The following is a 24904-nucleotide window of genomic DNA, read 5'->3' as shown; positions in this document are numbered from 1 at the left end:
CCAAAAAGGGAAGCAGCCGCGGCCGTTTTGCATGTATGCAAATGGGCATAATTTGCATATGAATTTGAAACTCATTGACCCGAAAGATAAAATGTTATTTATGTGTCAGCGGCTCTGGTAAAGAGGAAAGAGCGGAGCGGAGCACCTAGACGAAGAGGACATATATTATCGGGTGTGCCGGTGCCCACCTCGGAGATGGCACAGCGCCCCCCCACCAGTATAATTACTGCGCTCTATCACAGACTCATAGTATCGCGTGCTCTGGTGTGATGGAGCTGTTAATAGTGATGGTGGTAAAGGGTAAGATGATATCTAACATCCCTAGAGGTCTAGGGCGGCTTTGTGGTCAACACTTAATACTTGTGGTCTGGGATAGTGAAGGGGTTAATGGTGGTGACTTGGGGCCGAAAGCTATGACTAGTTTCAGCCTAGGACTGCTTCGGCGGCAGTAGCCTAAGGCCTCTTGCACACGAACGTGTGCTGCCCGTGCCCATACTGCGATCCTCAATGCACGGGCACCGACCGCGGGGCAGCTGCACGCATTCGGATCTGTCCGTTCCGCAAAAAGATAGGACAAGTTCTATCTTTTTGCGGAACGGAACACCACAGAAGCACTCCGTAGTGGTTCCGTTCCGCACCGCATCTCCGGATTTGCGGACCCATTGCAGTGAATGGGTCCGCATCCGTGATGCGGAATGCACACAGCCGGTGTCCCGTGTATGACCTCTTGCACGCAAAATTGCGGTCCTCAATGGACGGGCACTGACCGTGGGCCAGCCGCATGCGGATCGCGACCCCATTTTTTTGAATGGGGTCCACGATCCGTCCGTTCCGCAAAAAGATAGGACAACTTCTATCTTTTTTGCGGAACGGAAGCACGGAACCCCACAAAAGCACTCCATAGTGAATGAATGGGTCCGTGATGCAAAATGCACATGGCCGGTGTCCCGTGTATTGCGGACCTGCCGTATGAGGGCCGCAATACAGCCACGGGGGACACACAAGAGGCCCAATACACGAACGTATTTGTGATAAATCCGTGTATGGAGACGCTCACCGGCTTGTTACGAGGACAAGAGCACTAAGTCTGCGTCTGGCGCAGAGTGACCGAGTGTTGGTCTAGTTTACTGCACCCAGCGTAATGGTGGATGACGAGAAAGCGAATAACACAGATTCATTAAAATACCATAGATCATTGCCAAAAGTAAAAATTGCAGTCAGAGGAGACGCACAGAAGGCGCAGTCACGTGACCTCTCTCCCGATCTCCGTAGAGAGACAGAAAAAGTAGCGCATGTGCATTAGTAAGTTGCAGAGCCCGGTGGGGAGAGGGAAAAACGTAAATATGAATAACACCTTTCAAGTGGTTTTCCGGGATTTTAACATTGATGACCTATCCTCTGGATCCCATCTTGTCGGCGGGGGTCCGGCACCTGGAACCCCCGCTGATCAGCTGTGTGCCAGCGCTGCCTTCCCTTCATTGTTTACCCGCTCGCCATCGACGTTGCAGCGATGTAATTACAAGAAGCCGCCCCGTTCACGTCTACCGGACGGCTCCGCAGTGTACACTTGAATATGAAGGAGCCGTCCCGTAGAAATGAATGGGATGGCTTCTTGTAATTACACCCGATCATCGCTGCAGCGTTGATGGCGAGCAGCGCGGAGCGCGGCCTTCTCTTCAACCAGCTGATCGGCTGGGGTGCCGGGTGTCGGACCCGCGTCGATCTGATATCGACGACCTGTCCTGAGGATAGGTCATCAATGTGAAAAAGCCTGGAGAACCCCTTCAATGGGATGCAGAAAAAAAACTCCCCATTTGAGATGTGCCCATGCGCATGTTTTTTTTTTTTTTTTTTTGCGTTTTAACGTGCCAAAAAGCATAATTTTAAGGCTTAAAATCTTCTTGGATTCAGCGCTCATTTTTTTACACGTGTATTTTGAAAATCAGCCGTGTGAACTGACCCATAAGCTTGCAGAGACCTGTCTAGATACCAAACCGTCTGCGGTGCGAAGTGTCTGACCCGCGCCGATCACACTTCACGATGCCGTGCTCCCTGCATCACAACTCATGGGTGCGCATCGCGAACTGCAAGAAGCCCAAACCTCGCAATCGTAACATCGTGATAGAACGCTACGAGTCCTATTTGTGCGCATTTTTGGCGTATTCAGCCCCGATTCCTGGATTTTAGCGTCTGATGTGTCCTCCCGGCAGTTTCCTCTATAGCCTCCTTGCTGTTATAATGGTCTGTTTTCCTGAAGACGGAGAACGGCGTCGCAGAATGGAAAGGCTGATTATAATGATTAGCTTGTTTATTACGTTAAGTGATGCAGCATTGTGTAAAGAGGGGCACCGCTGCTCGGGCCTCACCGGAGCATTAATTACACCTTGTGTACAGAAGGGATCGCGTTACACTCAGCGCGCCACATTGTACAGAACAAAACCGCTTTACCCATCGGCACTTGACTTCGTTAACCATTTGCGGTGAGAGACTTGCTTGACGTGAGTCATTTACTTACCTCGCAACACATTAGGTAAGTGAACCTGTCATGAGACACGCTAAGAATAAGGGATGTCTTCTGTACACCCTTTAAATGACCTGCCTTTAAATGACCCACAAGACCTCTGAGGAGTCCTGTAGTATCTGGCAGGAGTCCTGTAAGTCGCCCGGTTCGGCCTCCATGGATCTGACTTGTTTTTGCAGCACATCCCGCAGACCATGATCTGGAGACAAGTCATCACCTTGATCTCTTTGTCATGTCCCTCGTTCCTGGACTATTTTTGCAGTGCAGCTGAGGCATTACTAATAGAGGCCAGTGATATTAGTGGGGCACCGCTGCCATGACAGGGGTACTTGTCTGTACAATGGATAGGTTAATGGTACATGTCACATCCACATGAGGCCAAGATCCAATATTTCCAGCAAAACATGTCCGGAGCATCGCATTGCCTACGTCGGCTTGTCTTCTTCACATAGTCCACCTGGTGCCATCTCTTCTGTGGGTAAGTGACGCACAAGCACTCATCTGTCCACGTGATGTGACCTGATTCATCAGACCAGGCTGCCTTCTTGCGCTGGTCCTGTTCTGATGCTCACATGTCCATTGTATGGGCTTTTGGTAGAGAACATGGGTCTGTCTGTGACCAGACTGGGGTATGTAGCCCCATACACAGCAAGCTCCGATGTGTGCTCTGACATCTTGCTGTCACTGCCAGCACCGTGCTATAGGACCAGACAGGCTAGCCTTTGCTCCCCATGTACATCAGTGAGCCTTGTGCCCTCATGATCCTGACACCAGTTCACCATTTGTCCTTCCTCAGGTCACTTTTGGTAGGTACTAACCACTGCATGCCAGGAACACCCCAAAAGACCTGCCATTTAAAGACCTGCCATTTTGGAGATGCTCCAACCCAGTCCTCTAGACATCACAATTTGGATCTTATAAATGTCGCTCCAATCATTGCACTTGCCCATTTTTCCAGCTTCTAATACATCAAATTCAAGAACTGACTGTTCACTCACTGCCTAATATTTCCCATCCCTTGATGTAAGCCATTGTCACTAGATAATCTTATAGCTAGGGACCTGGTAAAGCAAGATAAACAAACCTTTTGATGAGCTTTTATTATCAGGAGTAGTGAGAATATGAAGTTTTAGTCTACCAGATTTCGCTCTTGCAAATGCCCAGGAGGTAGAGCTTCACTGTGAAGTGTCCTCTGCATTGAGCTGATGCACAGCCCCTCCCCTCTGCTCTGAGTGACAGATCTTCTGGTCTCCTGGTTGGATGCTACACCTGTCACTCAGAACAGAGGGGAGGGGCTGTGCATCAGCTCAATGCAGAGAGCACTTCACAGTGAAGCTCCACCTCCTGAGCAGAACCTAGGAGAATAAAACCTGCTGCAGGACCACTTTATGGGCCAGTTTGTAGAAGACCCCACTGGGGGCGATGCTCTGTTGGATCTGGTAATTTCTAATAATGCAGAGCTTGTTGGTAATGTTACTGTTCGAGAAACACTAGGTAATAGTGACCACAATATAATTATATTCCCCCTTATAAAAGCAAACTCTGTCGGGCAGAGCAAAGACACTGAACTTCAAAAAGGCTAATTTCCCTGGGTTGAGGGCAGCATTTCAGGGCATAGACTGGGAGCAGCTACTGTCACATAATAATACTGAGGATAAATGGGAGAGCTTCAAATCCACATTCAGTAATTGCACAAAAAAATGTATTCCTTTAGGTAACAAGTATAAACAGCTAAAATTAAACCCCCCATGGCTTACAGCTACTGTAAAAAGCAATAAAAGACAAAAAGAGGGCATTTAAGGCTCCTTTCACACCTGCGTTCAGGTGTCCGCCCAGTGAGCGGACACCTGAACGCTGCAAGCAGCGTTCGGGTGTCCGCCTGGCCGTGCGGAGGCGAGCGGATCCGTTCTGACTTACAATGTAAGTCAATGGGGACGGATCCGCTTGAAGATGACACCATATGGCTCAATCTTCAAGCGGATCCGTCCCCCATTGACTTTCAATGTAAAGTCTGAACGGATCCGCTCAGGCTACTTTCACACTTAGAAAAATTTTCTAAGTTATAATGCAGACGGATCCGTTCTGAACGGAGCCACCGTCTGCATTAATATGAGCGGATCCGTTCAGAACGGATCCGATCGAACGCAGGTGTGAAAGTAGCCTAAAAAATACAAATCTGAGGGGTCAGCTGTAGCGTTTGAAGATTACGAAGGGCTTAATAAAATCTGCAAAAAGGAGATAAAATTAGCAAAGATACAAAACGAACAGCAGGTAGCAAAAGAAAGCAAAACATTCCCAAAAAGTTTTTTTTAAATATATTAATATGCTAAAAAACCTAGGTCTGAGCAGGTAGGTCCCCTAAATAATGGTAAAGGTGGGGGGGGGTAGTCACTGAAGATAAGGAAAAGGCAGAGTTCCTAAATAGGTTTCTTAGCTCTGTATATACAAAAGAAGAGAAAGGAGCTGATATCTGTGGCGCCGGGGCTGTTAGTACATCCAGTGATATACTCAATTGGCTAACTGTAGATATGGTCCAAGAGAAGTAAAATAGGGTAGATGTGAACAAAACTCTGGGTCCAGATGGATTACACCCAGGAGTGCTTAAATAGGTCTGTTCAGTCATTGCTGTGCCCCTGTTTATAATTTTTAAGGATTCTCTAGGGACTGGTACAGTGCCAAGTGATTGGCGCAAGGCAAACGTGGTGCCCATATTCAAAAAAGGATCAAGGTCCTCCACAGGTAATTATAGACCAGTTAGTTTAACTTCTGTTGTGGGAAAAATGTTTGAAGGACTCTTAAGGGACTATATACAGGAGTATGTGACTATAAATAATATTATAAGTGATAACCAGCATGGGTTTACCAAGAACAGAAGCTGTCAGACCTGATTTGTTTTTATGAGGAGGTGAGTAGTAGCCTGGACAGAGGGGCGGCTGTGGATGTAGTGAGGTGAGTAGTAGCCTGGACAGAGGGGCGGCTGTGGATGTAGTGAGGTGAGTAGTAACCTGGACAGAGGGGCGGCTGTGGATGTAGTGAGGTGAGTAGTAACCTGGACAGAGGGGCGGCTGTGGATGTAGTGAGGTGAGTAGTAGCCTGGACAGAGGGGCGGCTGTGGATGTAGTGAGGTGAGTAGTAGCCTGGACAGAGGGGCGGCTGTGGATGTAGTGAGGTGAGTAGTAGCCTGGACAGAGGGGCGGCTGTGGATGTAGTGAGGTGAGTAGTAACCTGGACAGAGGGGCGGCTGTGGATGTAGTGAGGTGAGTAGTAACCTGGACAGAGGGGCGGCTGTGGATGTAGTGAGGTGAGTAGTAGCCTGGACAGAGGGGCGGCTGTGGATGTAGTGAGGTGAGTAGTAGCCTGGACAGAGGGGCGGCTGTGGATGTAGTGAGGTGAGTAGTAGCCTGGACAGAGGGGCGGCTGTGGATGTAGTGAGGTGAGTAGTAACCTGGACAGAGGGGCGGCTGTGGATGTAGTGAGGTGAGTAGTAACCTGGACAGAGGGGCGGCTGTGGATGTAGTGAGGTGAGTAGTAACCTGGACAGAGGGGCGGCTGTGGATGTAGTGAGGTGAGTAGTAGCCTGGACAGAGGGGCGGCTGTGGATGTAGTGAGGTGAGTAGTAGCCTGGACAGAGGGGCGGCTGTGGATGTAGTGAGGTGAGTAGTAGCCTGGACAGAGGGGCGGCTGTGGATGTAGTGAGGTGCAGTAGTAGCCTGGACAGAGGGGCGGCTGTGGATGTAGTGAGGTGAGTAGTAGCCTGGACAGAGGGGCGGCTGTGGATGTAGTGAGGTGAGTAGTAGCCTGGACAGAGGGGCGGCTGTGGATGTAGTGAGGTGAGTAGTAGCCTGGACAGAGGGCGGCTGTGGATGTAGTGAGGTGAGTAGTAGCCTGGACAGAGGGGCGGCTGTGGATGTAGTGAGGTGAGTAGTAGCCTGGCCAGAGGGGCGGCTGTGGATGTAGTGAGGTGAGTAGTAGCCTGGACAGATGGGCAGCTGTGGATGTAGTGAGGTGAGTAGTAGCCTGGACAGAGGGGCGGCTGTGGATGTAGTGAGGTGAGTAGTAACCTGGACAGAGGGGCGGCTGTGGATGTAGTGAGGTGAGTAGTAGCCTGGACAGAGGGGCGGCTGTGGATGTAGTGAGGTGAGTAGTAGCCTGACCAGAGGGGCGGCTGTGGATGTAGTGAGGTGAGTAGTAGCCTGGACAGATGGGCAGCTGTGGATGTAGTGAGGTGAGTAGTAACCTGGACAGAGGGGCGGCTGTGGATGTAGTGAGGTGAGTAGTAGCCTGGACAGAGGGGCGGCTGTGGATGTAGTGTTTCTGGATTTTGCAAAGACTTTTGATACTGTCCCTAATAGACGCTTAATAAGTAAAGTAAGGTCTATTGGCTTGGAAAGTATAGTTTGTAATTGGATTGAAAACTGGCTAAAGGACCGTGTCCAGAGAATTGTGGTCAATTATTCCTATTCAGAATGGTCCCAGGGTTATAAGTGGTGACCCCAGGGTTCAGTGCTGGGTCCTCTATTATTTATTTAGTTATTAATGATATTGAGGACGGGATTAATAGCACCATATCTATTTTTGCAGATGACACTAAACTGTGTAGAACTGTAAGGTCTATGGAAGATGTCCATATACTACAAGCTGACTTGAACATTGGGCATCAACTTGGCAAATGAGGTTTATTGTGGACAACTGTAAACTTATGCATCTTGGTAGTAATAATCTCTGTGCTTCATATGTCCTAGGTGATGTAACACTGGGGGAGTCACTCACAGAGAAGGATTTGGGTGTCTTTGTGGATGGTAAATTACAGCATACAATGTCAATCAGCTGCTTCTAAGGCCACCAGGATATTGTCATGCATTAAACGAGGCATGGACTCGCGGGGCAGGGATGTAATACTACCACTTTACAAAGCGCTGGTGCTGCCTCATCTGGAATATGCATACCAGTTCTGGGCACTAGTCCATAGAAAGGATGCACTGCAGCTGGAAAAACTACAGAGGAGAGCGACTAAACTGATAAGGGGCATGGAGGGTCTTAGTTATGAAGAAAGATTAAAAGAATTGAATTTATTTAGTCTTGAGAAGAGACATCTAAGGGGGGACATGATTAACCTGTACAAGTATATAAATGGGCCATACAAAAAATACAGTGAAAAACTGTTCCATGTAAAATACGCTCAAAAGACACGTGGGCTCTGCCTCCGACTGGAGAGGGAAAAGTCTCCAGAAACGTCAAAGCTTCTTTACTGTAAGAACTGTAAATCTGTAGAATAGACTTCTTCAGGACGTGGTCAGCAGCAGGAACAGTGGACAGTTTTAAAAAGGGTTTAGATGAATTCTTAAAAGTAAAAAAGATTAATGCTTATGAAAACGTGTAGAAATCTCGTGTAGAGTCCTGAGTCTCACTTCCTTCTGGGATTCGCGTCCCCACCTATCCCTTGGTTGAGATTGATGGGCGTTTGTCTTTTTTCAACCGTATTAACTATGTAACTATGTGACTATGTAACTATGCAGCTATATATTCTCACTTCTCCTTATGAGAGAAGCTCCACAAAAGATATATACGGAATTTTCTGCTCTCCTTAGTCCCTACATAGTGCTGTCGGCAGTTTAGTATGGTCAAAACTGCTTACAGACTCCCTTTTGTTATGGCTGGTGGGTGTATATGTGGATAAGCTCTTCTCATACTTTTTTCTTCGTTGCTGCCCTGTGACCTGCTAGAATAGTTCTTATACTGAATGAGTCGTCGTTCCTGCGGTGGCAGAGAAATTGCTGAATCTCGCTCATCTTTTCCGTACCGAGAGCCAGAAACAGATGAAATAAAATACAGTTTCTCTAGTCGGACAAATCCCAGAAACATGGCAATAAGACTTTACTGGACAGATCAATGTCAGGGAGGGAGACTTCCTTAAATAAGGACCCATTAGAACTCCTGTGAGAGTGACATATGGGGGAAGGGGGGGGGGGGGGGGGGGGGGGGCAACAGCAATATTATGGTTAACTCTTTCTTCCTAAATTATTTTATGCAAAAATCATCAAGTTCCGTTGCCCTAAAAATCATGTACATAACCAGATTACAGCAAATGCCCTCAATTCTGTGAATGTTTTTATGTAATGGCATATATCCTGTCTGCCTGCAGCCACCACTAGGGGGAGCTGACTACTTAACACAGTATGCAGTAAGCTCATAGGCTCCCCCTAGTGGTGACTGCAGGAAGATAGAACATTATGAATTACCTCTATAGAGGATGCAGACCTGTAGGGACGCCTCTTGTCACTGCTTTCTGGTCTGCTAGCTGGTGTTAGCGGGGCGAAGTCGCATATAGCGGGCACAACTAATAATTGCATCACCATCTGCGCCTGAAATATGCCTAATTTCGCCATATTTGAGAATAGTAAATGACCCCCAGTAGCCCACCGTCCGTGGATGCCTTGGTTGTCTAGTGCCCATGCCACGCATCTTTCTCCTGTATATTTTATGATTTCTTCTCTGGTGTTATGTATATAACCAGTGTTTTTGTTGGACTTTCGCTTGAACGCGGGGACTTTACTGCGTCTTTCTGTTTCCTTTCTGTTTGCTTTTTGTATTCTCTGCCTGCTGTTGGAGGTATAAGTACGAAAACTTATTGAAACTATGAATTGCCTCTATGTCTAAGCAGGGGGTTTGGAGCTATATTAATAAATGAATTAAAGATAAAAAGGGCATGGTAATACAGGTTGTTAACGTGCTCAAAAGAAGAATGCAAGAAATCGGCTCTGCTACATCTGTGTCGGCCTATTTTACACCGAAAAAAATGAGAATTTCACAGAAACCTTTTTATATCTTCATGGTGAATGGTATTCGGGTTTAGCCAAAGGCGCACATGTCTGACGTGTCTGTATATGTGGAATATCACTAGATTTATAGTTACTGTCTCACAGTTCACGTATAGAATTAGGGTTGAGCGAAGTCGTTCCATAACTTTACTCTCTGTACAGCCTTACAATGTATGGCAGGCATGTCCAAACTGCGGCCCTCCAGCTGTTGCAAAACTACAACTCCCAGCATGCATGGATAGCTTACAGCTATTAGGGCATGCTGGGAGTTGTAGTTTTGCAACAGCTGGAGGGCCGCAGTTTAGACATGCCTGATGTATGGGCTCCGCTGAGGCAATCTTCTTATCGCTCCCAGTAAAGTGAGACTCGTTTAGTCTTGAGCCTGGGTCGTTACAGTTTCTGCACATACATTAATATTTCAAAATCCGAACCCAGGTTCATTAATGAGCCACAAACCCAGGTTCGTATTCGGAATTTGAAACATTAATGTATGTGCAGAAACTGACTGTAACGAGCCAGGCTTAAGACTAAGCGAGTCTCACTTTACTGGGAGCGATAGGAAGATTGGCTCTGCAGAGCCCATACATTGTAAGGCTGTACGGAGCACATAATATGAACAAAGTTTGGGAACGTATCGGGTTCGGACCCTCTTCACTCAACCCTATAGAAAGTTTTGTGTGCATTGCAGAAGTTTGGTGTATACTGTGTGATTCTAGAGTTCATTGAAAAACACTGTGCTGTGAGCGCCCTCTAGTGGCGGCTAAAGATACCCAGAATTTAATCTTTTCCCTCTATGGCTATAGTTTTGAGCTCAGAATCAGAAGTATTGAGAAATTAATCAGTGCAGAATTTTTTATCTGTTTGCTCCGCCATGTGCTAAAACTGAGCTGCCATTCTTTTAGGTGCGGAGTAGTGTTGAGCGAATCGAAGCCCCGATTCGGGATAAATTTGAATTCGAATTTCCTCGTGCTTTGCGATAGCAAATCGATTTAACCTGAAATAGAGTAAGAAACGATAAAAATCATACTTATCTGATCCCTTTGCTCGCGACTGGCCAGCCGGCGCCATCTTGCTTTGAAGATCTCGGCCAAAATCCCGAGCGCGGTGACGTATGACGTCATCACGGGCCGTGCGAGATTTTGCTCCAGATCTTTACGCAAGATAGCGGCAGCCAGCCCGACTGCAAGCAAAGCGATCAGGTAAGTATGATTTTATATATATTTAATTTAATTTTTTAAAATTTTACACACTATTATTTATATCAGATGCCACGATCAATATGAACGCGGCATCTCAGGGGTACAATGACGGCAGGCGGTGTAATCGCCGCTCCCTGTTATTACACCCACTACTTGCAAAGAAATGCGCTTCGTCACAAAGTTTTTAAATTTTTTTATTTATTTTTTATTTGGCAAAGCAGTCGAATTAAACTTTTCAATAATTCGCTCATCACCAGTGCCGAGCGTTAACCTCCTAATGTCTTGCAGGTCTTACTTTTCTGGCGTATTGGAAATCTTGACTATATTTAGGGATAAGCGAATCGCATAAAACTTCGTTCCAATACTGTACGGAGCAGGAGCTCTGTACAGTATTAGGCTCCATTCACACGTCCGCAATTCTGTTCACAACGGAATTGTGGACCCATTCATTTCTATGGGGCCACACGATGTGCTGTCTAGATCCGGAAATGCGGATCCGCACTTCCAGGTCCGCAATTCCGTTCCCGAAAAGAATAGAACATGTCCTATTTTTGGCCGCAATTGTGGACAAGATTAGGCATTTTCTATTATAGTGCCGGCGAAAATAAGGAACGCACATTGCTGATGTCCGTGTTTTGCGGATCCACAAAACACATACGGATGTGTGAATGGACCCTAAGAATGTATTGGCTCCAATGAGCCAAAGTTTTATGTGAATCGACTTGGGATGAAACATGATTCGCTCATCCCTAAATATATGTGTATTATGTATATTTTTGCTGTATACATGTCTTCTAATGAAAAATCTTTGTTTTGGCTTTTTTTTCCTTTAGGCCTTAGACCAGGATCGGACTGCATTGCAGAAAGTGAAAAAATCCGTCAAAGCCATTTATAATTCAGGTCAAGGTAAGCGCTGACTGCCGGATACCACTCACTAAGGACTAGTGTGGAGACTAGTGGGAGGTGCTAAGGTGAGATTTACATAGTTTATCCCCAGCAGCACAAAGTATTTCAGGAGAGGAGTGTACCAGTATTGAGAGGGTTAATGGCCTGTCCACTCGCGTGATGACGATGGTGGTGAGGACAGGGTACTGTGTGACAGGAGCTATGATGAGTAGTGATGAGCGAACTTCTGTTTTAAGTTCGGCGTCTAAAGTTCGGCTTCCGGTTAGCGGAGAATCCCGATATGGTTCCCGATATGGATTCCGACTTCCGTTGTGGTCCGTGGTAGCGGAATCAATAATCGGCCATTATTGATTCCGCTACCAGGGACCACAACGGTATTCGGAATCCATATCGGGATTCTCCGCTAACCGGAAGCCGGACTTTAGACGCCGAACATAAAACACAAGTTCGCTCATCTCTAATGATGAGAGGAAAGAGATGTAGTGGAAGGTGTCAGGCTGACACTTATATCGCAGAATAAGCAAGCGTTCCAAGCATCACAGAGTATTTCAGGAGAGGGGTGAGTAGATTTCAGCAAGTAGTGACCTTTCCACATATGATGTTGTTAATGAGGTCAGTGCTGCAGGTGCCAAGGGCAGGGAGGTCACAGACTAATAGATACCGAAAGAATCTGTGTCTGCAGAGCAGCACAGAGCTATTTCAGGATGCTACACTGGTCATATTGGAGGTGATGATCCCCAGCAGATATGATGATGTTCCTGAAGACCACAGACTTAACAGCAGCACAGAGGAGAGGGGTGCGCTGATCTGGTGAGTGGCAGTGACTTGTCCGCTCACCATGTATGCCAGTGATGACAAGAGCATAGTGTTTGTGTGGGAGGGGGTTAGTGTCTCCAGCAGCACAGAGCATTTCAGGAGAGGAGTGCGCTAATCTGGTGGGTGGCAGTGACCTGTTCAGTTGCCAGTAATGACAAGAGCATAGTGTTTATGTGGGAGAGAGTTAGTGTCTCCAGCAGCACAGAGCATTTAAGGAGAAGAATTTACTAATCTGGTGGGGGATGGTAACTTGTAGTGACAGAGGGGGTTAATGTGGGAGGTCGCAGACTGATAGTGGGAGGAGTTAGGGCCTCCAGCAGCACAGAGTATTTCAGTTTTTTTCTACCAGCTTTTGCATAGTGGAAGGTTTAACGGTTAGTTTGTTGCATAAAGCTGCCATTGGACAGAATGAAATCTGAGAGCGGGCAGTTAAAGGGGTCCGCTCCCCGTGTCTATGAGCCCAGGACACCCCCCGTGAGCCTCTGCGCCAGCAGCAGTTCATATCCTTCCAGTGACCGCTGCGGAGAAACTGTCCGGTTATCGGCGCGTCCAGTCTGCGCTCATTGGGATGAATACAGCAGCAGCACCAACCTCTTCTCTGTCCTGATAGTTTGTTGCAATGTATCAGTGCAGGTAAAATGTACCGCCCTGTAGTGCTGACTTTTAGGGTCAGTTCACACATGAGTTTTTGGCACAGATTTTGGAGCGTTTCTGCCTCTAAATCGGCTCCAAATCTGCTCGAGAAATGCCTCAAAACAGCCCCCCATTTAATTCAATTGAAAGCAGCACGTGTCCCATCGTGGGGCAGAATCAGCGCCGATTTTCCCATTTAAATTAATGGGAAGCAGAAAAAGACACACCATCTGACATGCGCACATACGCGTGTGAAAACGCACGTAATTTTGAGGCATACAAATCAGCTTGGATTCAGCCCAAAATCAGCCGTGTGAACCAAATGTATGATAGCAAGAAGGAGGGGACACATGGAAGAAAGTATAAGACTGCAGGATCAGACTACACAGAATCCCGTTGTAGTCTGTTACCGTGGCGATGCATAGCCTGCATAGGAGCTGCAGAAACAAAACGATTGGATATTTTTAATGCAATCCTATAGCAAAGCTGCTTCATTTCACATTTTTGATTTATTGGGCCGGTTACAAATCAATGCTTGTGACGGTCGACATGGCCTTTAAGCGGAGGGATTACGGTGATTATATATGGAGCGGTTACTTGTGTGTAATTGGTGCCATGAAATAGTGCGGCGGTTAGCAGATTGCCGCCTGCACTTTTGGATGTCCATGTAGCTGCCAATTGAATGTCATTAAACACTTAGAAAGACATTAGTTTTCTAGCCGTGTTCACGTGGAGAGGCAGGATTTGTCTTGGCTGTGGTACAGAGACCCGCTTCCTGCGGAGCGCCTCCTTTCTTCTCTGCTTCTTATAAAGAGTGTGTTTTTGAGGCAGCGCAGCACATGTCCATAGGCCCAGGTAACAAGGGGGCAGAAAATGGAAAAACTACAAGTTATTTTGTAAGTTGGGGGTCCCTAATGGATCAGTCTCCAACTGACCGCTCATATATGTTATCAATCACTTCCTGACCTCGGACGCTGACTTGTGCAGTGATGCACGGAGAGGGTCCCGCAAAACTCTGTGCAAGTACCAAAAGCGTGTTCTCTAGCACCACAATCTTCATTAAAATCCTACTACTTTATTTCAACATGGACTAAAATTTTTTTTTAAAGTGAGTGTACATCCATATATATTTAAAAACAAACAAAAACCTGACGCGTTTTGGATCAGGTTAAATTTTTGTTCATAGTATGCCGATCGTGGACTAGTCTAAAATCCTACGTTTGAATATAATTCTTCACAGTAAAAAAAAAAAAACTGCCAATGTGTTGCCTTTCTAATCCTAATTTGGAAAAAATTTAGAATTTTATGCTCTAGTCACTTCCAAAGCTGCATTCAGTGTTCAGCTGGTTTCCTGCCACAGATTTTTCTTAGCCTCCAATGAACAAGCTCCAAAGCAGGAAATAGTTGCGTTATTACCTTTTAGCGTGTTTGTGGAGTCACTTTCTAATGCAGTTTCCATTGCAGGATATTTAAGGGGCCATTCCCATTTTACAGAGTGATATTAGAGCACTAAAGATGGGTCATTACTAACTGATTGATGGGAGTCTGACCTCCTGACATCCTGAGAATCTTCCTTAAAGCGTACCTAAGTTTTTTCAAAAAAAAAAGGTTTTCATAATGGCTGTGCTTCTTTGTACAAAGTCTTTTTCAGCCATACTGTTCCCTGTTTCAGCTGCACAGCTAGATGCATTTCTCTCAGAAGCAGGGAATGTCTCCCTACGGTGGAATCTGCCAGCACTGTACCGCTGTAATGTCCTCTCCCTTACTTTTTACTTTGTTTGTTTTCAGCTCGGGAGCTCACAGAACAGATGAGTAGGGGGAGATCACACTTACAGAAAGGCAGGACGCTACAGGGATCTTCAGAAGCAGTGTAGAAGCAGTTCTTTTACCAGGCTCAGGGTCTCAGCTAGCTCTGACGCGCCCCCACTTTCTGTGAGCCGTTTTCCGAGTTTCTGTTACCAGGGACGGATCTTGCCTGACAACAGACAGCGGACTGCGACGTAGGCGGAAGTGAGACCCCCTAGTGGCCATGACTTCACAGCTGTTTTTCAGGCGGATGCAGGGAGATTTTTTTTAAATGACGTTATTTAGAAATGTGTTAGTTGCACCATTTTCTGTTGAAGGAAATGAAATAGTGGGAAAGTAGAGTGACTCTTTAACATTCTAGATATTCTATTGCAGGGCTGTGGGGGAGGGCTCCTGCTGCAGCCAGTTGCCTTACAGCCAGAGCGTGGTCTCATCTCCCCGGGCTCATATTTTCTCCTTAGAGTGTAGCAATCACTTATTGGCAACATTTTAGTAAATGTCAGTATGAGATGCTGCAGCAGCGTTATTCAGCGGCGGTTTAGGATTCACGGATGACAGTACAAGGTATCATATAAATAGCTCCGCGTCCTCCACAATGTAATTATTCAGCAAAAAAAAGTTAAAAAAAAAAAATCTTGTTTTCTTGTTGGCTCCTCAGGAGTCCTTGGGCAGATGCCAAGATACTTGTTAAATAATAGATTAAGGCCATATGCTGGGAGAAGGCACTTCTACTGCACACTGTACGAGCAGCCATGTCAGGAGAGCGAGCGCTTGGACAGCGGCCTGAATAATCAGGCAAGATCCAATGTTGCGGCTGGATGAGATGGACTGTATGGAGGGGGGAGTACTGCACTCGGCGCAAATTATACCCCAGGGGGTTTGCAGACGATGTTACACCGGTAGGATGGAGGCCAGAATCCAGGGGGTAGGAGTGAATCCATGTGCAGTTATTATACTGGCGTCATCTTATGTGGCGGAGGGGCATACAGACCCCCTCAAGTACCGGGGCCTGTGTGCAACCTCTGCTCCCCCTTACCTGCACCCCTGCTGGAGTCCAGATCCCAGTACAGTTTCGTTGGGCTACGTGATGGCATAGTGTATAAAGCAGATTTCATAGGAGTCTCATGTTACTGCTCTACTCTACATATTTCCTGAAATACTCTGTGCTGCTTCTGACCACGTTCTTCTCCTATCCGTTTGTGACCATCCACTTTCTCTCATAGGGGACGCTTCCACAATCGTATACAGCCCTGATCTCACTAACATCACAACATAAGAGCTCGTGCCACCAACCTTCATGTGATGAGCGCATTCTTCTCCTGAAATACTCTGTGCTGCTTCTGACCACATTCTTCTCCTATCCGTTTGTGACCATCCACTTTCTCTCATAGGGGACGCTTCCACAATTGTATACAGCCCTGATCTCACTAACATCACAACATAAGAGCTCGTGCCACCAACCTTCATGTGATGAGCGCATTCTTCTCCTGAAATACTCTGTGCTGCTGGTGACCCTGTTCTTCTTCTGTCAGTTTGTGACCGCCCACGTTCTCTCATAGGGACACTTCCACAATCGTATACAGCCCTGATCTCACAAACCACCACATGAGAGGTCAGGCCACCGACCTTCATGTGATAAGCGCATTGTTCTCCTGAAATACTCTGTGCTGCTGCTGACCACATTCTCCGTTTGTGACTGTCCACTTTCTCTTATAGGGGACACCTCCACAATCACATTCAACCCTGATCTCACTAACATCACAACATAAGAGCACATTGTTCTCCTGAAATACTCTGTGCTGCTGCTGACCACGTTCTTCTCCTATCTGTTTGTGACTGTCCACTTTCTCCCTCATAGGGACACTTCCACAATGGTATCCAGCCCTGATCTCACTAACATCACAACATAAGAGCTCGGGCCACCAACCTTCAAACCTTCATGTGATGCGCGCATTCTTTTCCTGAAGTACTCTGTGCTGCTGGTGATGGTGACCCTGTTCTTCTGTCAGTTTGTGACCGTCCACATTCTCTCATAGGGACACTTCCACAATCGTATTCAACCCTGATCTCACTAACCTCACAACATAAGAGCACCTTGTTCTCCTGAAATACTCTGTGCTGCTAGTGACCGTGTAGTCTTGTCTTTATTCCCTTTTGTCCTAAATCAGAATCACATGAGTGGACAGGTCAGTGCCCTTCACTCCTCTCCTGAAACACTCTGTGCTGCCGGTGACGCGTCTCCTTCCAGCGTCAGTCTGTGACTTCCATCTTGTCTCTATTCCCTCAAAACAGATCAGTGGACCCTTCTCAAGGTCAGACATGCCTCTCCTGAAACACACTGTGCTGCTGAGGACCTCGTTCCTTCTTCCCTCCGTCTCCATCCCCCTCTTCACATCATGCCCCTTTCCCTGCCGCATACAGCCCTGTCCTCCCTAACAGCATCGCGTAAGATCAAGCCCACTCATTTGCTGAAACACTCTGTGCTGCAAGGGGCCCTATTCCCTCCATTTTTCAATTCTCAGATCTGTAGGAGTTAGCAACTTATGTAAACTAAAATATATGGTGGCACTGCATATAGTGCTACACTTTACAGGACCATGATGTTACTGAAATCCTCTGTGCTGCTGGGTCCTCTGCTCCTTCATTGTCCGTATGCAGCCTGCCACTGCTCTTCCTCCTGGCCCTCCACTTAGGGCAGCACACTCATCTCCTGAAATACTCTGTACTGCTGGGGATCTTGTCAGAGGTGTGAGAAATCTGGCTGGTATTCTGTATGCAGCACCCAGTGAAGGATCCTGGTCTTAAAGGGCCAGGGAGCCAAGACACCAACATCGCTTGTCTTGTAAGACGTTGTCACTCTCTCTTCTTCAGATCATGTCCAGAACGAGGAGACCTACGCACAAGCTTTAGATAAATTCGGGAGCAACTTCTTGAGCCGTGATAACGCAGATTTAGGCACGGCCTTTGTGAAGTTTTCCACTCTCACCAAGGAGCTGTCGACACTCCTCAAGAACCTGGTAAGTGATGGGAGAACACGCCTTGTGTCACCACGCACATGTGTCAATTGGGGCATGTGTACAATGTCCTAGCAAAGGGGAACTAGAGGGCGCTACTGCACCCACCCAGTGGACCTTCGAAGTGCCAATCTCGGAGCCTTTCCTGGTCCCAGGAGGTCACAACATTTGAACCTTCTCAGATCCTGGACCTTGTCGGAGGACCAGCTATTAGGCAGCCCTTGAAATATACTTTGGGGGTGCTCCAAGGGTTAAACATTGATGGTCTGTCCTGTCACCTCTGCTGGCTGCATCGGGAGCAGCTATTCTTATGATTATATTGTGCTATTCCTCTACTATTCCTATTAGACAAACATGAAGTAATGCCCACTGGAGCACCTCTGTCCGTTCCTGCAGCAAACACCTATGGACATCGCTCTGTCAGCTGCTCCAGTGAGCATCCCTTACTTCTTCCCCTCCGTTCTCCTGACTGGTGGTGCCCCCCATCCCGAGATCACACATTATTAGCCTATCCGTACAGACCATCGTGGTACATACCCTAAAAAAAAAACTTAAAGGGGTTGTCCAGGTTTAGAAAACATGGTATCCATATTGAAACGGCCCACACACCTGGTCGATTGTTCGTGTCTGGTATTGCAGCTCAGCCCTACAGGAGTGAATGAGGCCTAGCTGCAATACCACGTGTCACCTGTGGACAGGTGTGGCGCTGTTTTAGGAAGTCATCTGCCATGTGTTTCTAATCCTGGACAACTCTTAATGGGGGGGCAATTTGTGTAGCATTATGAAAGCCTCTAATCGTCTTAAAGGGACCTGTCATGGTGACCTTCTCAGTAAAGTGGTCAAGTATATTTTTGGTGGAAAAGCCCTTTTTTTTAGACTTGTTCTTTATCTCATTTTGTTTTAGCTCCAGGGACTAAGCCACAATGTCATCTTTACACTGGATTCACTTCTTAAAGGGGACTTGAAAGGAGTGAAGGGGGTAAGTAATGAGGAGCTGTTGGTGTCCGTGTGGGATCCTTCTTGGTTCGCTAACTCAATTATATTATAACATTTTGTGTGTTCTGCCTTTGAACATTATTTTACATTTTCCATCTTCATGCAAAGCATATGTCTTCTCTAGTCACACCCAGAGCTGCAGTTCCTCTTGTAGGCAACTGTGTGGAATCTTTCTAGACCACTTCACTAAGCTTCTGCGGTGCATTCTGCTGTGTGTCTGTGGGGAGGTATTGCTTTATAGGACTGCTGTATGTTTCCTGTTGTAAATGCAGCATCCATAATGTGGCACAGCAGAGCTAGGCCCCATGCTCATGACCGTATTCTCCCTCCGCATCCATTTTCTGCTGAGCGGATGCAGACCCATTCATTACAAAGGGGGAAAAATGCTGTGCTGTCCACATCCGTATGTCCATATGCCCCACATAAAAGATAGAACATGTCCTATACTTGTCCTGTTTTTCTACAGCACACGACCGGTGGATCGCAAAACACATACGTGGCCTTACAGTGTGCATCCTGTATTATACTCCAGAGCCGCATTCACTATTCTGCTGGTGCAGTCACTGTGTACATACATTACATTACTTATCCTGTACTGATCCTGAGTTACATCCTGTATTATACTCCAGAGCTGCACTCACTATTCTGCTGGTGGAGTCACTGTGTACATACATTACATTACTTATCCTGTACTGATCCTGAGTTACATCCTGTATTATACTCCAGAGCTGCACTCACTATTCTGCTGGTGGAGTCACTGTGTACATACATTACATTACTTATCCTGTACTGATCCTGAGTTACATCCTGTATTATACTCCAGAGCTGCACTCACTATTCTGCTGGTGGAGTCACTGTGTACATACATTACATTACTTATCCTGTACTGATCCTGAGTTACATCCTGTATTATACTCCAGAGCTGCACTCACTATTCTGCTGGTGGAGTCTTTGTGTACATACATTACATTACTTATCCTGTACTGACCCTGAGTTACATCCTGTATTATACTCCAGAGCTGCACTCACTATTCTGCTGGTGCAGTCACTGTGTACATACATTACATTACTTAGCCTGTACTGATCCTGAGTTACATCCTGTATTATACTCCAGAGCTGCACTCACTATTCTGCTGGTGCAGTCACTGTGTACATACATTACATTACTTATCCTGTACTGATCCTGAGTTACATCCTGTATTATACTCCAGAGCTGCACTCACTATTCTGCTGGTGCAGTCACTGTGTACATACATTACATTACTTATCCTGTACTGATCCTGAGTTACATCCTGTATTATACTCCAGAGCTGCACTCACTATTCTGCTGGTGGAGTCTTTGTGTACATACATTACATTACTTATCCTGTACTGATCCTGAGTTACATCCTGTATTATACCCCAGAGCTGCACTCACTATTCTGCTGGTGCAGTCACTGTGTACATACATTACATTACTTATCCTGTACTGATCCTGAGTTACATCCTGTATTATACTCCAGAGCTGCACTCACTATTCTGCTGGTGCAGTCTCTGTGTACATACATTACATTACTTATCCTGTACTGATCCTGAGTTATATCCTGTATTATACTCCAGAGCTGCACTCACTATTCTGCTGGTGCAGTCTCTGTGTACATACATTACTGTACAGTGACTGTTTTAGACAACACTTCCCAGAATGTCATCTCTGTGCAGACACTGAACCAGCAGGGTCATGATTCACACAGCTTTATGTTTGCACTTTATAAATACAATAATATTTTTCTTGTCCAGTGAGTTCCCGATTACATCTTGTTCACTATTTTTTGTCGTTTTCTGTTTTTTCCCCTCCCAAGGACCTCAAGAAGCCGTTCGACAAGGCCTGGAAAGATTATGAAACCAAATTGTGAGTTCTCTCCGCATTATTGATGTGTGTCCTGGTGCAGTAACACAAAGGTTGCACTTTGCCTAATTAGTTTTATTCTGCAGAGATTGGGATGTGGGATGTATTATTATTTTTTTCTATTATTATTTTTTCCATTATTATTATTAATGATTGTTAATTATTTATTTTTTAGCACAAAAATTGAAAAGGAGAAGAGGGAGCATGCAAAACAGCATGGAATGATCCGGACGGAGATCACAGGGGCGGAGATCGCCGAAGAAATGGAGAAAGAGAGGAGATTGTTCCAGTTGCAGATGTGCGAGGTGAGATTTGTAACACTGCCGCTCTATAGATCTGGGGGACTGCCCCCGCCATTTATTTCCCTTATATATTATATACTTTCCCTATCCCCCTACTGGTGGGGCGTCGATAGTTGACACCCTGATCTAGGTGAGCGAAGTGTTCAAAAATTTAGATTCAGCTGCTTCGCCGAATTTTACAAAATTGTCAGTAGCGGTTGCAATGACAGGGAACAGTGATGGCGCCGCCCCCCGTCATTGTACCCCTCAGATGCCGCGTTCATAACTGATCGCAGCATCTGAAAATAATAATACAATGTAAAATAAATTGTAAAAAATTGAATCATACTTACCTCATCCATTTGCTTACAATTTCTTTGTGCTTCGTGTCAGCGAATCGATTTTCCCTGAATGGCAGTAAAAAACGAAACAAAAAAAAAAAATCACGCTTACCTCTTTTATTTGCGACAAGCCGGCCGCCGCCATCTTGGTTGAAGATCTTGCACGAAATCTTGCGCACCCCACGATGAAGTCATCACGTCAGCCAGGGTGATGACGTCATACGCCACGCGCACAGGATCTCGTGTGAGATCTTCGGTCAAGATGGCGGCGGCCGGCTTGTTGCAAATGATTGAGGTAAGCGTGATTTTTTATTTTTATTTTTTTGTTGTTTTTTTTTACTGCAATTCCGGGAAAATCGATTCTCTGACACGAAGCACGAGAAAATTGCAAGCAAATGGATGAGGTAAGTATGATTCAATTTTTTTACATTTATTTTACATTGTATTATTACTTTCCGATACCGCGATCGCTGTTCCCTGTCATTGCACCCGCTACTTACAATTTTGTAAAATTCGGCTTTGCAGCAAATCAAATTTTCCCTGAAATTGCGAAGGATTTTCTGCTGCAGTTCTCTCCCTTCTAGCAGTAGATAGGACCAGCGGCACATGAGCGACCTCCTCAGTAGGTAAACGTGCACGTCACTATACAGGTTGAACACCAGGGGGCACTGTGATAATACATTTCAATTTAAGTGAATATCTCGGAACTGGAACATTTTTGTAACAGAAATGAAATCATAAAAGTAACTCGTTTTTCATGCTAAATTGCATTAAAATAACATTTTCTGGTAGCACAGCCCCTTTAACGGCCTTTCAGGGCTTTTAGTCTAAAAAATGTTTCATTGCATCAGATTGAGTGCTGTGTGTGAGGGTGTTGGATACAGTTTTTGTATCTGCACAGATACAATATGGTAACATAGTATATAGTCGCCTCCTCCACATTGCTGTACGCTAGCACCAGCTGGATGTCTGATATTAACATGATACCACAGCTATGATTATGTAATTAGCCCCCCCCTGCACAGTGCTGAATCCCCCCACACGTGCAATTATCTATAACCGCTGTATTTTGTCTTCTAACAGTATCTTATTAAAGTTAATGAAATCAAGACAAAGAAGGGCGTGGACCTCCTGCAGAATCTGATCAAGTATTACCACGCGCAGTGCAAGTGAGTGCGCTCTACGGTGTGACTCCTCCCCCCTAAGGGAAAAACGCGGGCTGCACATACGAAGCCCATCTGACGGCACCCCATGACAGCAGCATATTATGCGCATGATAAATTAAAGTCGTCTCTCTTCTCAGTTTCTTCCAGGACGGCCTGAAAACCGCAGATAAACTGAAGCAGTACATTGAGAAGCTGGCTGCGGACCTATACAATGTAAGTAACGGGGGCGCTGTAGGTTACCTTGTCTAAATTGGGGGTGCAGAAACAGCTCCACACCTGTACAGAGGTTGTGTGCGGTATTGCAGCGGTCATTTTGTCTAATCGGCGTATGGCACTAACCCGTGGAAAGAAGGTGTGTTACATAGTACTAAAATGATTGTGTAAATGTTGTGTATCTCCCAATGTATCATCTGTCGCAACTCAGTATGCAGAAAAGACAGCAGTCAACGTTCTTTTTAATTGTGGATTTCGTAAAATATGTATAATAAGTAAAAATTGTACAAGGCGAAGTGTTCACGAATCTTATAAAACTCAATAAAGAAACTTCCTGTTACATACAACTTATTTCAATTTTTTTTAATCTTATTTGGTAAGTGTAGACTTCAGGCAGTCCACCTATTAGTGAAATGTACTTAAAGGGAACCTGTCACCGGGATTTTGTGTATAGAGCTGAGGACATGGGCTGCTAGATGGCCGCTAGCACATCCGCAATACCCAGTCCCCATAGCTCTGTGTGCTTTTATTGTGTAAAAAAATCGATTTGATACATATGCAAATTAACCTGAGATGAGTCCTGTATGTGAGATGAGTCAGGGACAGGACTCATCTCAGGTTAATTTGCATATGTATCAAATCGGTTTTTTTTTACACAATAAAAGCACACAGAGCTATGGGGACTGGGTATTGCGGATGTACTAGCGGCCATCTAGCAACCCATGTCCTCAGCTCTATACCCAAAATCCCGGTGACAGGTTCCCTTTAAGCTGTTTTCACACCAAAATTCCGGAATATTTCTGGATTATCAGATCTGGAGATTTGCCAGAGTCGGCCTTTTACACATGTAGCTCTTAACACAGAGATGTTCCATGTCTGGTGCGTTCTCACTACAAAGGAAATGGTCCACGTGCCTAGGCAAGGAACGGGAACTTTAGGCATGGCCACTGTGTTTTTCTGGAACATTTATTGCACATGTACTCACTCTGGGGAGGAAAGGTCTGGTTAAAGTCCAGGACAGATTTTGCATTCACACATACAGTCCCTCCCGGTAAACTACAGAAAATGTCAGGATTCCACAAGTGTATATGGAGCACTAAGACATCCAAATACTATAGCATTCAACTACTATAATACTGCTCCCCATGTGCAAGAACAAAACTACTATAATACGGTCTCATATGTACAAGAATATAACTACTATAATACTGCCCCCTATGTACAAGAATATAACTACTATAATACTGCTCCTATGTACAAGAATATAACTACTATAATATTGTCCCTATGTACAAGAATATAACTACTATAATACTGCCTTCTATGTACAAGAATATAACTACTATAATACTGCTCCTATCTACAAGAATATAACTACTATAATACTGCCTCCTATGTACAAGAATATAACTACTATAATACTGCTCCTATGTACAAGAATATAACTACTATAATACTGTCCCTATGTACAAGAATATAACTACTATAATACTGCCTTCTATGTACAAGAATATAACTACTATAATACTGCTCCTATCTACAAGAATATAACTACTATAATACTGCCTCCTATGTACAAGAATATAGCTACTATGATACTGCCTCCTATGTACAAGAATATAACTACTATAATACTGCTCCTATGTACAAGAATATAACTACTATAATACTGCTCCTATGTACAAGACTATAACTACTATAATACTGCCTCCTATGTACAAGAATATAACTACTATAATACTGCCTTCTATGTACAAGAATATAACTACTATAATACTGCTCCTATGTACAAGAATATAACTACTATAATACTGCCTCCTATGTACAAGAATATAACTACTATAATACTGCTCCTATGTACAAGAATATAACTACTATAATACTGCCTTCTATGTACAAGAATATACCTACTATAATACTGCTCCTATGTACAGGAGTATAACTACTATAATACTGCCTCCTATGTACAAGAATTTAACTCCTATAATACTGCCCCCAATAGACAGGAATATAGAGGTGAGCAGGTAGAAGAAGTGAGTGGAGACTTATTGAAGTACGTGTCTGATATCTTATTATGTGTAATAAATTCCTTTACAGATTAAACAGACGCAGGATGAGGAGAAGAAGCAGCTCACTGCACTGCGAGACCTCATCAAGTCTTCTCTTCAGTTGGATCAGAAGGAGGTAGGTGTCCTTAGGTAGTTTCCTGTTCATTCTGTGATCACAGCGATGGGGAAGGAAGCGACCGATGAAGAGTTTTCTTATTTTCGGCTGTTTTGCGGCATGTTATACAGCAGATTACTACATAT

At 45.3% G+C, this 24904-nt stretch overlaps 1 protein-coding gene across 3 annotated transcripts in view; it reads left to right on the top strand.

Annotated features, from left to right (window-relative positions):
* Positions 1-24904, top strand: part of ASAP1 (ArfGAP with SH3 domain, ankyrin repeat and PH domain 1) — a 201654-nt gene that overhangs the window by 123239 nt on the left and 53511 nt on the right. For all 3 annotated transcript variants that reach the window (XM_044295826.1, XM_044295823.1, XM_044295825.1), the window contains 8 exons: positions 11372-11444; positions 17571-17716; positions 18618-18692; positions 20548-20597; positions 20770-20899; positions 22300-22385; positions 22520-22595; positions 24693-24779. In XM_044295826.1, the coding sequence (XP_044151761.1) occupies positions 11372-11444; positions 17571-17716; positions 18618-18692; positions 20548-20597; positions 20770-20899; positions 22300-22385; positions 22520-22595; positions 24693-24779 (723 nt within the window). The remainder of the gene's footprint in view (positions 1-11371; positions 11445-17570; positions 17717-18617; positions 18693-20547; positions 20598-20769; positions 20900-22299; positions 22386-22519; positions 22596-24692; positions 24780-24904) is intronic.

The sequence above is a fragment of the Bufo gargarizans genome, chromosome 5 (genome assembly GCF_014858855.1).
Source record: "Bufo gargarizans isolate SCDJY-AF-19 chromosome 5, ASM1485885v1, whole genome shotgun sequence".
Taxonomy (NCBI): domain Eukaryota; kingdom Metazoa; phylum Chordata; class Amphibia; order Anura; family Bufonidae; genus Bufo; species Bufo gargarizans.
Note: the sequence above shows the minus strand (reverse complement) of the source record. Positions and strands in the feature narration are given on the sequence as shown.